The sequence below is a fragment of the Protomyctophum bolini genome (genome assembly GCF_963924005.1).
Source record: "Protomyctophum bolini genome assembly, chromosome: 2".
NCBI classification, from domain to species: domain Eukaryota; kingdom Metazoa; phylum Chordata; class Actinopteri; order Myctophiformes; family Myctophidae; genus Protomyctophum; species Protomyctophum bolini.
The window spans coordinates 40,624,283-40,639,524 of record NC_137863.1 but is presented as its reverse complement, the minus strand read 5'-3'; the positions used below and the strand labels follow the sequence as shown (position 1 = coordinate 40,639,524).

At 43.1% G+C, this 15,242-nt stretch overlaps 1 protein-coding gene across 6 annotated transcripts in view; it reads right to left on the bottom strand.

Moving 5' to 3' along the window:
• cadpsa (Ca2+-dependent activator protein for secretion a) overlaps positions 1 to 15,242 on the bottom strand; it is a gene marked incomplete at its 5' end in the record, with an annotated part of 133,991 nt that overhangs the window by 88,109 nt on the left and 30,640 nt on the right. For all 6 annotated transcript variants that reach the window (XM_080773007.1, XM_080773006.1, XM_080773005.1 and 3 more), the window contains one exon: positions 8,014 to 8,346. In XM_080773007.1, the coding sequence (XP_080629133.1) occupies positions 8,014 to 8,346 (333 nt within the window). The remainder of the gene's footprint in view (positions 1 to 8,013; positions 8,347 to 15,242) is intronic.

Sequence of the window (15,242 nt, the reverse complement as noted above, 5' to 3'; positions counted from 1 at the left end):
CTAATGCATGTCAAACTGGCGGTCCTTGAAATAAAAACGGGTTGAGAATCACTGCTAGAGCCGTGAAGAAATCTTCTCTTATGGGTGTCCTTCATGGCATATCTTTTCAAATGGGGGGTCCACGGGCTAATTAGTGTCAATTTGGGGGTCCTCAACAAGAAGAAGTTTAGGAACCACTGATTGCGTCCTCACCATCGTCTTCAATGTTTGTGTTACGCAACGTTTGTGTTTACACAAACGCTCAAAATTGTCCATTCATTGTCCAACGGTTTGTGTTAGCACCCCTCACAAACTAAGAAAACAATTGCAGTCCTGTAATCCTCAGCGCTGTCCGAGTTGCATAACGTATTTAATATTTTAATATCGCACACAGACGGCAATCTGCCAAGCTGAAAGGGAAAAGGTCACAGACATGAATCCTAAAATCACATTGTGGGCGGGGATTGACCAACTCCGCCTCCCCCCCGGCGGCTGCCTGGCCTGCAGCCATTAGCTCCTCTCTCTCTCTATGACTGTGTGTTGTCTCTCTCTCTCTCTCTCTCTGTGACTGTGTGTTGTCTGCTCTGCTTTCCATTCTGACCGGCTGGAGGCTTTCAGGGAAAGAACACTCAGCTGCTGACTTCACCGCACCCATAATGGCTCAAACCCACATCTGATAAAGAGGAAGGCACCCACTCTGTTCTTCCACAGGGCCGACGTATCCGCTGCCATGGCCGCGCAATTCAATTTGTCTCCTAGCTCAAGCCATCATTACTGCCCGAGGCACATTCATCAAAAGAGATGGCCTTTCCCTTTCTGACTCCCAACGCGGCGTACAGTACAGTGTGTTAGTTTGTTACCCGTGTAATCATATCATTGTTGCCGTTCTGAGGCACGTACTGGGGCCTGATAAGAGCTAATGGCGGATTGGCAGGGGTTCACAACATTCATGCAACACGCAGAGACACAAACTCAGCGTGGTCCTATACCCGCGCAGCGGTATAGGGACAGTCATTTTGTTTTCCTGTCCACAGAGAAGTATAAGCGTACATATTTTGCCAGCCCAAGTTTGTGTGACAATAGGGGTGCAGCTAGAGAGAGCGGTTCAGCGTCAAATGGCTCTCTTTCTTCCAAATGCGTGGGCGAGACTATAATGGCTCCCCTAATGAGGGAAGCAGCTTCATGCTTATCACCCACGTGGGATCATGTCTATAGTTCAAAAGCAGCCCCAAAGCAGATGCCAAGACTGATGGGTTGAACTGGTTCATAATGGGGTCATTGACTGGTCACAAGGATTAACGTTTCATTGGCAAAGGATATCATTTAATAGAGGGTTGGTCCATACGGACAATGGTTTAACCACTTAAGCCCTATTTACTTCATTGTACAGTATGGTGAAAAGCGGAAATAGACGTTCCATATATAAGCTCACGATGTGATGCCGTGGCCACAGTCCACGGCAAGCCTCGGGATCCTTTCTAGCAGCTGGCTGTATACACGTTGCCACACAGAGAGAAGACACCGACGCTGCAGACCTCTAAACGTATTCTTTCATTTAGGGCCTTACGTCCCCATGCAGTCCTCACACACTGTGTGTTAAGAGTGGGAGGGCGTTTCCATGTATATCAAACAGCTTACTGTAAACATCATCTTCTGGCCTGCACCGGTGGCATAGCGGTCCACGGGCACCTATAGACTACAATAAAATTGTGTCGTGGGTTCGAGTCCCGATCCCAACGCCATTTGTTGCGTGTCACTCCCCATCTCTGGTGGCCTTCTGTTGGCACTGTTTCTTTATTGTCTATGTACTGTGTGATCTGTCTGTTTGCATGTTTTATGTATATCCTGATGACTGCTGTGCACAAAACAAATTTCCGAAAGGACAAATAAAGTATCTATCTATCTATCTCTCTCTCTCTCCCAATTTCCTGTCAGCCTACCAATCTATCAATGAAGGCATAAAAGCCCCCCCCAAAAAAAGAATTATCATTCAGTCCACAGCAGTCACTCAGTCCACATGCATCATTTACAGATTCAAGTACACAGTTCGTTGTTCCTTACTTAGATTAACTTTGTTTTCAAATATGATGCTTTGTATGGCACCGTTAATATTAGCCTTGCAGCAATATAAAATAAAATAAAAAGATACATCGTTAGTCCTCATGAGAGGATTGTTGAGGCCATTTTCAATCTGATGGCGGTTATGTGCCCTCTATAGGTACATGTTCCTGTTGCATCCTCCCAACAGCTCTGAAGACATCCTCAATGTTGACATTATCCCCAAAGTCAAATTTCTCTCTTTTCTATTACAATATGAAAGGTACTACAGTATAGCCACCTACTTAGTTCTGGGATGATCAGCAATACAAATGATATACATTCCATGCACCAAAAGCATCTCCAAAAGTCACGGTATACCGGTACTTACTGTATACACAGCACATAACTCAAAGTCTGCGCACACCCCTGGAAATGGACTAATGTTTTATATAGGCTACACAGATACAAATACAAGATCGTGGGTTCGTCAGTTCTTGTTTGGTATAATGTTTAGTAAGATGCACTAGCGCAGTAATACTTTTCAAGGATTTTAGCTATAGCCACAAACTAATACAAGGTAATATGATTTTTGATCAATTTGAAATGTAGGAATATTTTAACATTCATTTATTTTTTTACATTTGACATGTAATGTGTCTGGATGGGAACCTCTTTTGGTGTTTTAAGCATTATGTTATGCTTTAGCTATTGAAGAATAGCAGATGAGCTTGTAGATCTGCTATTTTTGAAAAATCGTGAAAATGTGGTGCAAATATTTGAATATATATTCTTTCAGAGCGAACGTTTTTAACTCAAATCTTGGCTTCTGGGGGGGGGGGGGGGGTCCCTGGAACAACATATTTTCAGATGGGGGTCGGAGGCCAATTACATATAATTCTTGGGGGTCCTTGACATGAAAATGTTTGAGAACGACTGACAGAAACGTAGGTTTTTCAGAAAACATTTGTAGAATATTGTCCTCGGGTCAAAAATGGGTTAAGGATTGCTTAATACTCTGTATCCGATACAGTATGTGTTAGGTAGTATACAGGATCCAAGGCTATAACTGAGATCATTCTCACTCTCAGTCGCAACCAGTCCTTCTGGGAAGTCCCTGTGTTCTGAGTAAATATGGCACATGAGGCACAGGAGAAACCAGTGTGTATACAGTACATCCAAACCATGTGGAAAGGAGTAACCACCGACAATAACTGGCCCCCGAATAGCACTACTACTGTATAGCAGCGTCATCAACAGTAGAAAGCACCAGCCAAGACACCACCAATGCATCCTCTCATCCATTGCCCCCTTTAACCGCGCTTGTAGCTTCTCCACTCTTCTATTAACACACAGCAGTTCCCTCGGCTCACAGCTCATTAATTCACAGTGGTAACTGAGGAGGAAACTGTACATGACAAGGAGAGCAAAGAGGGGAAATGTGGCTGACAGTGAACACGCCAGACAAGTTTCATTGCGGAGCACCTCCCCGACCCGAACAACCAGGGCCCATCACCGCCAGCTGCAGTGCCGGCAGAAGAGATGAGTCACACTGCTGCTCTTCGAGGAGGGAGGTGAGCTTTTGATGATTGACTTTCCAATATCATAAAGGGCACTATAGCCTTCCACAAATACTGAAATAATAACACGAGTATACTCCTACAAGAATGAGCCAGAGGAATGTTCACACGGTGAAGGTTCACTATCGCTATGCTGCACACCATGTCCCGAGTTCTCTGCCGGAACAACAACCACCACCACACGGCCACACTTTTCCCCCGTGCTCACCAATGAAATACTTTGAGCGGCTACCGAAAGCCCATATCATAAATACATTTGCGTTAATTCCACGCCCCCCTTCTTCCGTAGCATTGTGCTACGCTATAACACCGTTTCCAGTTCTATCTCCAAAGGTGACGGCGCACTACGTGCCTCCACGCCCCTCACGCGACATTGACCTCTGCTCTGGCATCAATGTAGGCTGCTTTCACCACCTTCAATGTGCACCTTCAGGCGCCCCGGCTGGCCAGGGGGAGGTAATAATAATAATAATAATAATAATAATAACTTGGATTTATATAGCGCCTTTCAAGAAACCCAAGGACGCTTAACAATACAAAAGAAACAAGGAGGTAGTTTAGAGACCAGGATTACTGCATGTATTTTGTGAGGGTACCTATCCTAGGGCCTATAGGGGACACGGGAAGAACATGCAAACTCCACACAGAAAGGCCCTTTCACCAACCCCACCTCGGGTATGGGCACTGATGACGCACGCGGAGGAGAGAACAGGCCGCCAGCGCCCACAGCGGGAACCCTTCTAGCTGTGAGGCGACAGCCTAGGCTACAAGCTCCTCGTAGCCCGCCTGGCACACTAGACACACTATAGACCAGTGGTTCTTCTTCCTTCCTCTATACGGCTCAACACATGCAGTGCACAATAAAATCCCTGGTGTAAATGTATCCATTTGTAACACAGAGTGTACACATCTGTTCTTCTTTTCTTTTTCCTTTTCCATAAAGGTCACAGTTAGCACAATATCAGAGTTAAATGAACACAGAGGATTTTCCTCTGTTTGTCTGCCCTGCTCAAGCATATAACAATGGTGGCTTTCGGCACTGACAAAAGGCTAACTGATTACCTGGCCTTCTTCAGCCTTCCTCTCAGAGGTGGCCTTTGACTGGACACACCATTACCCCATTACACTTTTCTCTGGCTTTCACTTCCAGCAGCCATCCAACGTAATACCATACCATGCCCTATTATTTATTACATGTGCACGCCACTGTGTTGGCTGGAAACCTTGTGGGTCAAAAAACCGCAACTTTTTAGGAAATGGAGAAAGCCATGCATGTATGGATGGATCCAGCGTATAGTTACTGTTTAGTCACAAGCTCTTTTGTTAATACTTTTCATTGGTTAAATATTCGTAAAAACCCAACAGCAAATACAGCAAATCTACAAGCTCATGCATAACACGTTGCATCGCGACACGTTGGGTGACATTGCGCAATAGGCGAAGTAATTAATAAGGCTTTAATTTACGGGAAGAAACATCAAAAAGGTTGAAATATGGAGATACGAGGTTTCTTTCCCGACAGCAGTGACAGTTTTGCACACCACATTTTTACAGGAACCCTACAGTAGATTCGCAGTTATCCCCCCGTGTTCTGAAATGTGTTTCATTGTTCCTCGCCCACAGCTATAGCGGCACCAACCATCTCTTTTTTTCTCTCCTCCAATTTCTATGGCAGCAGCGGCAAAAAGAATGTCTTGTGTCAAACGCTCCCTTTCTGCTTTACAGAAATCTACTCGCGTAAAACACATTTTAGATAGAAGGAATGTGGAATGCAGAGGTGTGAAGACAGCCACTTGTCCTTCAACACAACACCGGTCGATCTGTACTGCATAAGCCACATGGTTCTCAAAGTGGGGTCCGGCGATTTGGACCCCCCCCAGGGGCAGGGGCGGAGTGGTGCCCAGTGCTACAACACCCACTCAGAAGAGAGTATACTGCCGACACGTTTCACTATTTTATCGGTTCCTCAGCAGCCACTGTTACAAAATGTCCTTGGTCTTTCCACGATAGTTTCCTTTTTCCCTGCCGTTTGGTGCCCGCGTGCTGCAGCAATATAATCTTTTCTGAAGGCGGTCCTTGAACTTGACATGAACTTGTTTGAGAACCACTGAGCTAAATGATGTGGACTTTTGTGGTCAAAGCACCACATAACATTGAGTTGTGTCACTGGAATATTTCAACATTGAGATAAATCAGTGAACTCACACATGGTTCATCTACACTCAGCACTGGTTCCCAAACACTGGGTCGGGGGCCCATTTGTGGGTCGACGTACACATTCTGTATTGTATTTTGTATTTGATCAAAAAACAATCCCAAAAAAGCATAAACAAATTCAAAGATCTGCTATTTTCACTAGTTTGGGTCCCGAGCAGACATCTAATTTGTCTTTTGCGGTCTAGGTCATTGTCTAGGTCCTAGACATTGCATTTGGTTTGACTGGGCTTTAGTGATGGTTGAGATTGTGAAGTCTATCGTATTGACTGCTGATCTAATCTGCTTTAAGGATATTATGTGCCCACGGCACACCAAAGTCAAAATATCAATAAACACTTGCATTCATATCGATGCAAAATAGCCTCTATGTACTGTATAACAAGTGTGATCACTATTATCACTGTGTAAATGTTGTTGTTTTTTTAAGGCCCCCTAAAAGGTTTACAATAATATATTATTTTAATATTTTTTTTTGGATGTATAGAATTTGCATCTGTATTGGGAAATGAGTGTCAACAAAGTATAGCTATTTGTATAGGCTAGTTGAATATATTGCAATAATGTGTGGTTGTCAAAACACCTGGACCACTGTGCGTCTGCATTCCATTTGGGCATACTAAGTTAATTTACTGTACAATTCTGAGGTATTTGTACTTTACTTGAGTATTTCCAATGTTCAATACTTGTTCAGATTTATTTGAAAACTTTAGTTACTACTTACTTTGTAGATTTTGATTATTATTACAAAAACATTAACATTAACCACTTGAGCCCATTTGGCCATTTGAAAATAGGCAATCTGCAAGCTCACAATGCGTCGCAGATCTGCTTTTTTCAAAAGATTTTTATACTAAAAAAACCCTAACTAACCCTAACCCTTGAAATGTCACATTCTGTTTAACTTAACATTAAGTAGAATTTGATGCCAATACTTTAGCAGTTTTACTAAAGTACATTTTTAATTCTGGAGTATTCCTATATTGCAGTATTGATACAGTATTGATATCCCACCACTTTTTAAGTACTTCTTCCACCAGTGCCAGTGCCAAGTGGCCTTGTGGTTTGAGTGTCCGCCTCACTCAGCATCAGGGGTTGGACTGAGGGTTAAGTCTCTGCGACATAGGCTACTAGCGTCATGTCCACAAGGGGTGTACTTGTACATCAAGCTGCCTAACACGACAGAAACAGGAGATTGGCTGCTGCCCTATGGGCATTGAAAATGGTGGACCCTGTTGTAAACAAGTGTAATTCTTTATCAGTGTGTCGTCCACATTAACAGTCTTTGTGTTGAGTTGTGCTTTCATGTGAAATGTACCCATTCTGCAAAATAAATTCTTCAATCAATCAATCAATGGATCGATGGGTAGGACCATGCTGAGTATGTGTCTCTGCGTGTGCGTGGATGTTGCAAACCCCTGCCAATCCTCAATTATCTCTTATCAGGCCAGTAAGCGCCTCGGAAAACCACTGCACTTAAACAAGCTGTTCCACTTACTTCCATGCTGTGTGTGCCGTCGAAATATTAGATATAAAATAGAGTTATGGATAAAGAGCTATATAATTGGGTGGGACTGGGAGAGAACGTGCTTATTTTTCCCACAATTGCATTAAAACATTTTCCTTCCTGTTTTGTTGAAAAGAAAGCAGGATATGCATAATTGCTCACATGGCGTACGTCCGTACATTGCACATGCATAATATATGCAGGGGAATTAAGCTGCGTTCATTCAACCCATTTTCTACAAAACCGAAGTAATGAATCTGCTCATATTTAAGTGTACATTTAAACATCTTCCCTTTGTTCATATAAAGTGTATGGATACTGAATATGGACAAGTTACAATGCAATGATAAAACTGACGTGAGTTGTGGGTCAGCCTTTATGACATCAACATCTTAAACTACAAAAGGAAACTGACTTGTTGGCATGAAAAATAGTAGCTTTGAGTGACACGTTGCGATTTGTGCTCATTTGCATCAATGAGGTGTGTTCTTGTGAGCTAAGGATTCATGCAGGTTTTTCCAGTGACAGTATTTTTGACAAGATAAACAAGACACAAGAGAAAATAAAACAATATTTCATATATTTAGAACGTTTCGCAAGAAGTTAGGAAATTGGACCACTCTTGGATTTCATCAACCAACACTAGACTTATACTGTATATAATAATGAGAGGTATTACTGCGAGAGCAAACTGACCTGGCAGGCGTTGTAGAGAAGCTGATGTTCAAACTTCTTGATGCCCAGGATGCCCTGGAACATCTCGTACAGCTGGTCCTTGCTGAGGATGAGCTCGGAGGCCGCGCTGGCCGTCAGCCTCTGCTGGTGCTTCCGCGGGTCCTCCTCTCCGCGGTAGATGGTGTCGAACTTGGCCATCCAGGAGCTGAGCACCGTCTCCTTGCTGAGGCCGTCGATCTCGGGCAGACTGCGCACGCGCTTCTCTATGTGCTTCTTGAAGACCTCCCGCGAGTCGCTGGCCGAGCAGCCGCCGCTCTGCACCATCCGAGACACGCGGTCGCTTTTCAGGAACACCTGAGGGCACAGAGGGGTTGATTATGAATTAATTTATGTTACGTTTTTGTCACAGGGCAGCCCGTGCCCTATTAGACAGTACTGAGGAACTATGCATGCACACACACACACACACTGTCATGTGTAGGTGAGCTAAGGACCCAAACGCAGGACAGCCACATGTAGTGTTCAAAACCATGAATTGGTGTTTTAATTCAGAAGACAGGTGAACATGAACAACTTAAAACAGACTGAAACAGGTGACAGGATACAATGACTCAACCAGGACTGACTGGGGAACAAGACTGATATACACATGAGGGTTGATTACAAAATGAGACACAGCTGGAGCAAACAAACAGAGAAACATGAAAACTAGACCAGAGAACATTACATAGAAATACAAGATCTAGAGTGACTGTACAATAAATGACAAAAGGCTGTGACTGTGACACACACTACACAGCTGCTTCCAATAGCAATCACCATCGGCTGAGAAGTGTGGGTTTATTAGTGTAGTGTTGCATGTTTACTTACAGTGTATTTAGCTTTAACTTTCTGTACAGCACTTTGTAAACCTTGTGTTGTGAAATGTGCTATATAAATAAAGTGGATTGGATTGGATTGAATGCAGTGGACATCTGATATTTCACACGAGGACTGAAAGGGTTTTTAAATGTTTGTTTATTGTCACTATAGTGTGAAGGGGTCACTAGACATGCCTCTCTGCAGTGCTGGCACTCCTGTTGAATGGAAGGTGCCAAACACTGTAGAGGAGGAGGAGTGTTCATACAGTATGTTTGTATTATGCTTTTGTGTTATTTATTACTGTGTATATGAATTGCCACCGGGGAAACAGGGGTGCATACATTGGTTAGACATAACTGTCCGACAGGCATTAGTCCGACAACACAGTCACTCCCGACAATGTGAGGCCAGTAACTAACCCGTGGCTGGTTAAAACTCACCCGTGGCAGGTTTAAACTAGCCCATGGCTCCGGACATGCGTGTCAGGTTAAAACTAACTATCCCTTTGTTTGCTATATGCTTGCTGTGTTTTTGTTGTTTTGAATGTTATGTTATCTACAGTATGCTGCTGCATTCTGAAGGAAGCCAAACAACAATACGTTTTTCTCTTATATACCTGTACACAAGATGTAACAATAAAGTACAACCTTGAAACTTGAAGCTGCATGCATGCTACAGGTGAGGAGAGTTCAGTATGGCTTGAGGCTAGTAAGACCACATCAGGAGAGAGCTGCCAGAGCCTCATGGAAGGCATAGCCTGTTAGCAGTATCTCAAATTCCTGTTTTGTTGTTTTTCTTTAGTGCAAATTTATGTTTCTTGTTTTTGGGACATTGTTTTGACCAGTCTTATAATTTATTTGTATTTTGAAGTCGAAGTTTGTTCCTTTGAGAGGTAAATAAAAATGACCTAAAACTGTACTGGTGGACCGTCTACTTTTTGGAGCCAACAGTGCCGTTGGCCAGCTTTTCCACAATTTTCATCTGTACTCCCTCTGCTCTCCTCCCTTCATTCCTCCATTCCAATAACCTACTATCCATACTATCCTTCACTATAAATCCTCCTGCTATCCTATACTGCTATAATATACTGACAATATACGTACAATATCCTCTACTGTCCTCATCTGTTTTGCTCCTCAGTGTTTTGACCAATCGATCAGAACATGCACGTGGGCATTGATTATTGGCATTATGCAGAGTGAGGAAGACGGTTATTTTCACATTTCCCAAATTTAAGCTGTTTATTAGATATAAAAACTAATTCAATATAAAGTACATGTGATTGTATCGGCACACAGACCTAACTGCGACTACTGTGACTCATGCCACCGCTTCTATAGAGCGTCGCAGTCCCACCCCATTTCAGAACGACGAGTGGCCCAGGAAATGAATCCCAATGCATTTTGCCCATAGGCTTTTCTTAAAGTATTTATTTAAAGACGGTTATGCCGCGGACAAAGCCAACTCGGATCGTGACAAATAATTTGTCCGCGGCGTAACCGTATTTAAATAAATACTTTAAGAAAAGCCATATGGGTAAAATGCATTGGGATTAATTTCCTGGGCCACCCGTCGTTCTGAAAGGGGGTGGGACTGCGGCGCTCTATTCCTTCTTCACTGTCCAGCCATATAGCAGCATAGCAGAAATACTGCTAGAAATACCTGTGGGGGGTGAACCTGAAATCGGGGTCCCTCTGGGGTTGTTGCCATAAGGCTTTAAGGCCTGCCGGCGTGGTGTGAACTGGTCATTTGGCTCACAACAGGACAGAGCCTGCTGCTGCCGCTGCTGCGAGGGACCGCTGCCTCTGTATAGCTGTAGGCTAAAAGTCTATCTTTACACCAGGATGTGTAATACAGACAGTACAGTAGCCCACTATTTAGCTTCATTTCCATGGCTCCGATGTGTTCCATCTGTCATTAATGTGATCCCAACACAAAACAATCTTCAGCGCCAAGAGAGCCTAGAGGCAAACATGCTGCACTGTGCACACCAGTGATTCTCAACCCTTTTCATTTCAAGGACCCCCAGTTTGATAGGCATCAGGCCACAGACCACCGCCATTTGATCCGATTCATATCTCTATCTCTGGGACCCCAATCTACACTGTAAAATCCTCATTGTCAATTGAACTACGTGTTCAAATGGAAACAAATAAGGGTCTACTTCGGTTACATTTCTATACTCTATGCTCTGAGTTACAGGCCCATAAGGGTCCATTTGGTCGCTAACTATCTATTAAATGTTTTTTTTGTGGCCTTTCGCCTTTTTAGTTTATATTTTTTATAGACAGACAGTAGGCTGACAGGAAATGGGGGAGAGAGATGTGGGGGAGTGACATGCAGTAAAGGCCGTCGGGATCGGGAGTCGAACCCGCGGCACACTGCCAGACTCGGACTACCGGCCAAGGTGCATGGACCGCTGAGCCACGGCCCAGGCTAACTATCTATTAAACTACTATTTAAACTTCATGGACCCTACCACCAAGGACTGCTGAGGGTCGCCATATTCCTGACTGTGATTGTATGAACTACTCTGTGATTCAAGCCTGTAGCTTCTTCAGCGTAGTAGTGTGTAGCAAAACTTTCTCGCCAAAGCATAACATTGCCTTCAGATCAGTTCAGCGCAGAAGACATGTTATTGTTGGGTTGAAAGCACTGTTCTAATGACGTGTTGAATAATTCACAGCAAGGTGACAACAGAGGCAGAACAAGCAGCAAGAGAGAGGAAATATGAGAGAACTATACAACATCACCAAGAAGCTGGCGGGAAAGGACAGCAAACCAGAAGGACAAAGAGGGAAGACAGATGCATGGAGTCATTTAAGAACCTCTAAACTGGCCAGCACCACAGAACCCACCAGACATCAGGCTGACACGGACCTACCCATAGCCTTGCAACGGCAGTGCAACGCACAAACCATGGAAGCAGCTGAGAAATGGAAAGGCTGCAGGACCAGAAAACATTCCCGCGGAGGCACTGAAGTCAGATCTAGAAACCACGGCGATGAAGTTTGTTTCATCCACTCTTCATGAACATAATATGGGAGGAAGTGCCAGGAGATTGGAATCAAGATTCCAAAGAAAGGCGACCTTATAGCAGCTGTGCAAATTACGCAGCGCACATTACAATGAGATCTGGTATAGAGCACTTGTGGAGGTGGTCTGGCTCACGTCATTCTGATCCAATCTCCAAGAAAGTCAGACAGGTAGTACGCGAGGATGAGATTTGATCGTTCAGTATCAGAATAATATGACATATCACATATACAGAATGCAGATAGTATTTTAATGCAAGGAGTAAATGAGATTTGGAGTCCCCCGGGAGACGGAACACAAACGTACAAAAGGATATTGTGATTTTAGCCCTATTTAAAAAGAAAATCACACCTGTGTGAACTGAGTGGTGCAACTCCCCTCTCTCCCCCCTTCTCTCCTCTCTCTCTCTCTCTCTCTCTCTCTCTCTCTCTCATTAGCAGGCAACAGTGCAGCACTAATACTATCTCTCTCTCTCTCTGTTTCTGGCACAACAGCGCCCCTACTGGTACTCATAGTCATATACTGGTGCTCATGGCCACATAGGTGAACACATAGGTGAACACGGACATTGCTGTTCCTTGGAGTGCTTGCACCACTCAAAAATAGTGAAAATAGCTGATCTACAAAATGTTGAGCTATGAATTATTATCATCGTTATCATTAGTAATTTATTTTATAACTTCTGAATATTTTAAAGCCTAAACTGTAGGCTTTACAATATGTACAGAAAGTCTGCACACTTACTGTATGTCAATTCAAAGAATTAACCTATTCCTCGGTCTACAATTTGTGGAGATACAACAGAGAACACAGCTTTAATAGTCCCTCATGTAACCGTCCCATCGTTCAGGCCTATTCTGTTCAAATTAGTTTGAACTTGGCCATGCAAGCAGCACATGATTAAGAGTAAAGACTGCTCTGAGGGGTGTGTGTTCCGCTTCATTTATCAGTGTTCTCCGCTGAGACCAGCACACTGTTTTTGTCCCTTTATTTCAGATTAAACAACAGGATAATCGTCTTGGAGACTTCAACAACACACACACTATCTGTGCATCTGTGTGTATCACGATTCTCGAGACCCACCTGCCCGACCGACCGGCTTCTAACACAAATTCCCATTCGTGGAGCTCTGGTTTCATAGACTGGCCTATTATATTATACATATTTGCGTATGCCTGACACAGAACTCCGTATGGGCACAAAAGGGACACCTGATGAAGGCCGTTCACGGCCGAAACGTTGTGTCCTGACTGAGAATGGTGTTTTAATACAATAAACACTGTTGGAGCAAAGACTGTGTGCGGACCACTCCTTCTCTGTATGTATCTACCTTTTGTACAGCACCGGCAAAGAACTGGATGTGCGCAAGCCACCTGCTTTTTAAACTCATAAAAGGGACACAGACAGATACATAAATCTTCATATATGGGTAGCAAAGGCAAAAAGACAGACGATTTTCATTGTTCCCAAGCAGGCCGGTGACACCACTCTAGTTTAATATAACTTCACTTTCTCTCTACAGGCACTGTCTCACCTGCATCTGGATACATCTGGATTTTTGACAATTTATGCCCCATTTCCGGTGCAATGTACAGTATATGAGCTTCTGATTCTAGGGGAAGAGGAAATAATCACTAGCATCCCTATTCTGAGCATGTCATAATGGGCGAACGCCACGCTATGAGCTTGTAGATTATTTGGGGCCAATTATAGACCCCTGGGGAACACCATGCAGTCAACTAAGACCAATTATAGACCCCTGGGGAACACCATGCAGTCAACTAAGTATATATATAATGTAAGTGGCTAAGGAGACCATGGTCTACAGGTGATTACAATGTATTACTGGAGACAACTGTGATTTTATTCAGGCGTTCTCTTCCAAACCTGCCCTTTCTTGGGTCTCATTCAATGAACTTCTAAAATGGTAAATGTTATAGATTCCATTGCACCCACCCACTAAGATGAAGGTGGTGTCTGGTAAGAAAATATCTTCATAGAGATTCAAATTATATGGCAGACGCTCTACAATTGTCAACTTGTCTCTTCTCTAACGTTTATTCCCACAGACTCTGACAACTGTTATCGTCAAGGGACACATTGGTTAGATATACTAACAGTCCGACAGGCATTAGTCTGACAACATCATCGCTCTCGACATGCGTGGCCAGTTACAACTAACCTGTGGCGGGTTAAAACTCACCCTTGGCTCCCGACATGCATGGCCGGTTACAACTAACCCGTGGCAGGTTAAAACTAACCCGTGGCTCCCGACATGTGTGGCAGGTTAAAACTAACCTGTGGCTTCCTGTGAGGTTTGGTTTAAGCACAAACCACTTGTCTGTCCTGTCTGTCTGTCTGTCTGTCTGTCTGTCTGTCTGTCTGTCTGTCTGTCTGTCCAAAGTCCAAAATCCAAAGTCCAAACCAAACTCTCCCAAGTAATAGTCTACCAAATTAACAAATGTATTCCATGAAGTCCGTTTAATGTCAAATTAAACAGACTAAATAAGTGTTGTAGGTGTTTCCACTTGGAATCAGGCTTCAGTAAGAAACCACTGCAGGCGTATAATTATAAATCACAGTAATTCAGCTGCCTAGACAGTCTATATTTAAAAAGTCCCTGCTTCCGTTATGTTGTGAGGAATGTATTTAATTGGGAGAAACAGATAGATAAAGTAATATACTGTATATGTGCTTCTGGTAAGAACTATTAATTAATGTCCTATAAATTATAAACTTTATAGGAAATGTTGGGTATAATAGCCTTATAACTTATTCCTTTATAACCTTTATTAACTAGTAAGATACAGTGAGACAGGGTCTCTTTTTAAACCATGAACTAACTGGCCAAGAGGCATAAAACGTCAGGCCATGTATGAGAAATGACATCAGTGCTATAATGTAATGGACCTTCTGATTAATAAAACATATGAATTCATCTTCGAGATGGTCCTAAAAGTCTTAAAGGAAATATTCGCCTCTTTTAAATCTCATCTCATACTGTAGGCCAATTCGATCCTCACAAATGCTCACCATAAGAAAATTAATTGATGATAATGATTTATTTATAATAAAGGATTTAAGAAATAATGAAAAGTTGGAAACTAAAGCCTCTCTCTTCCTGGGACATTAACATGATAAACTAGTAGCCATGGTTGTTGCCTCAATAACACATTTATTTTGTGTAATATAGTAGGCATATACAATTAGTCAAATCACTCATTGCCTGTTTTATGTTGTAGCCTACTGTTTTGCCTGGACCACAATGAAAATAATGTCACTGACGTGATCGTGTTTTTATTATATCCTTGACATTTCCCTGAGAAGCATGTAACGTCATGTGTTTTCATTTT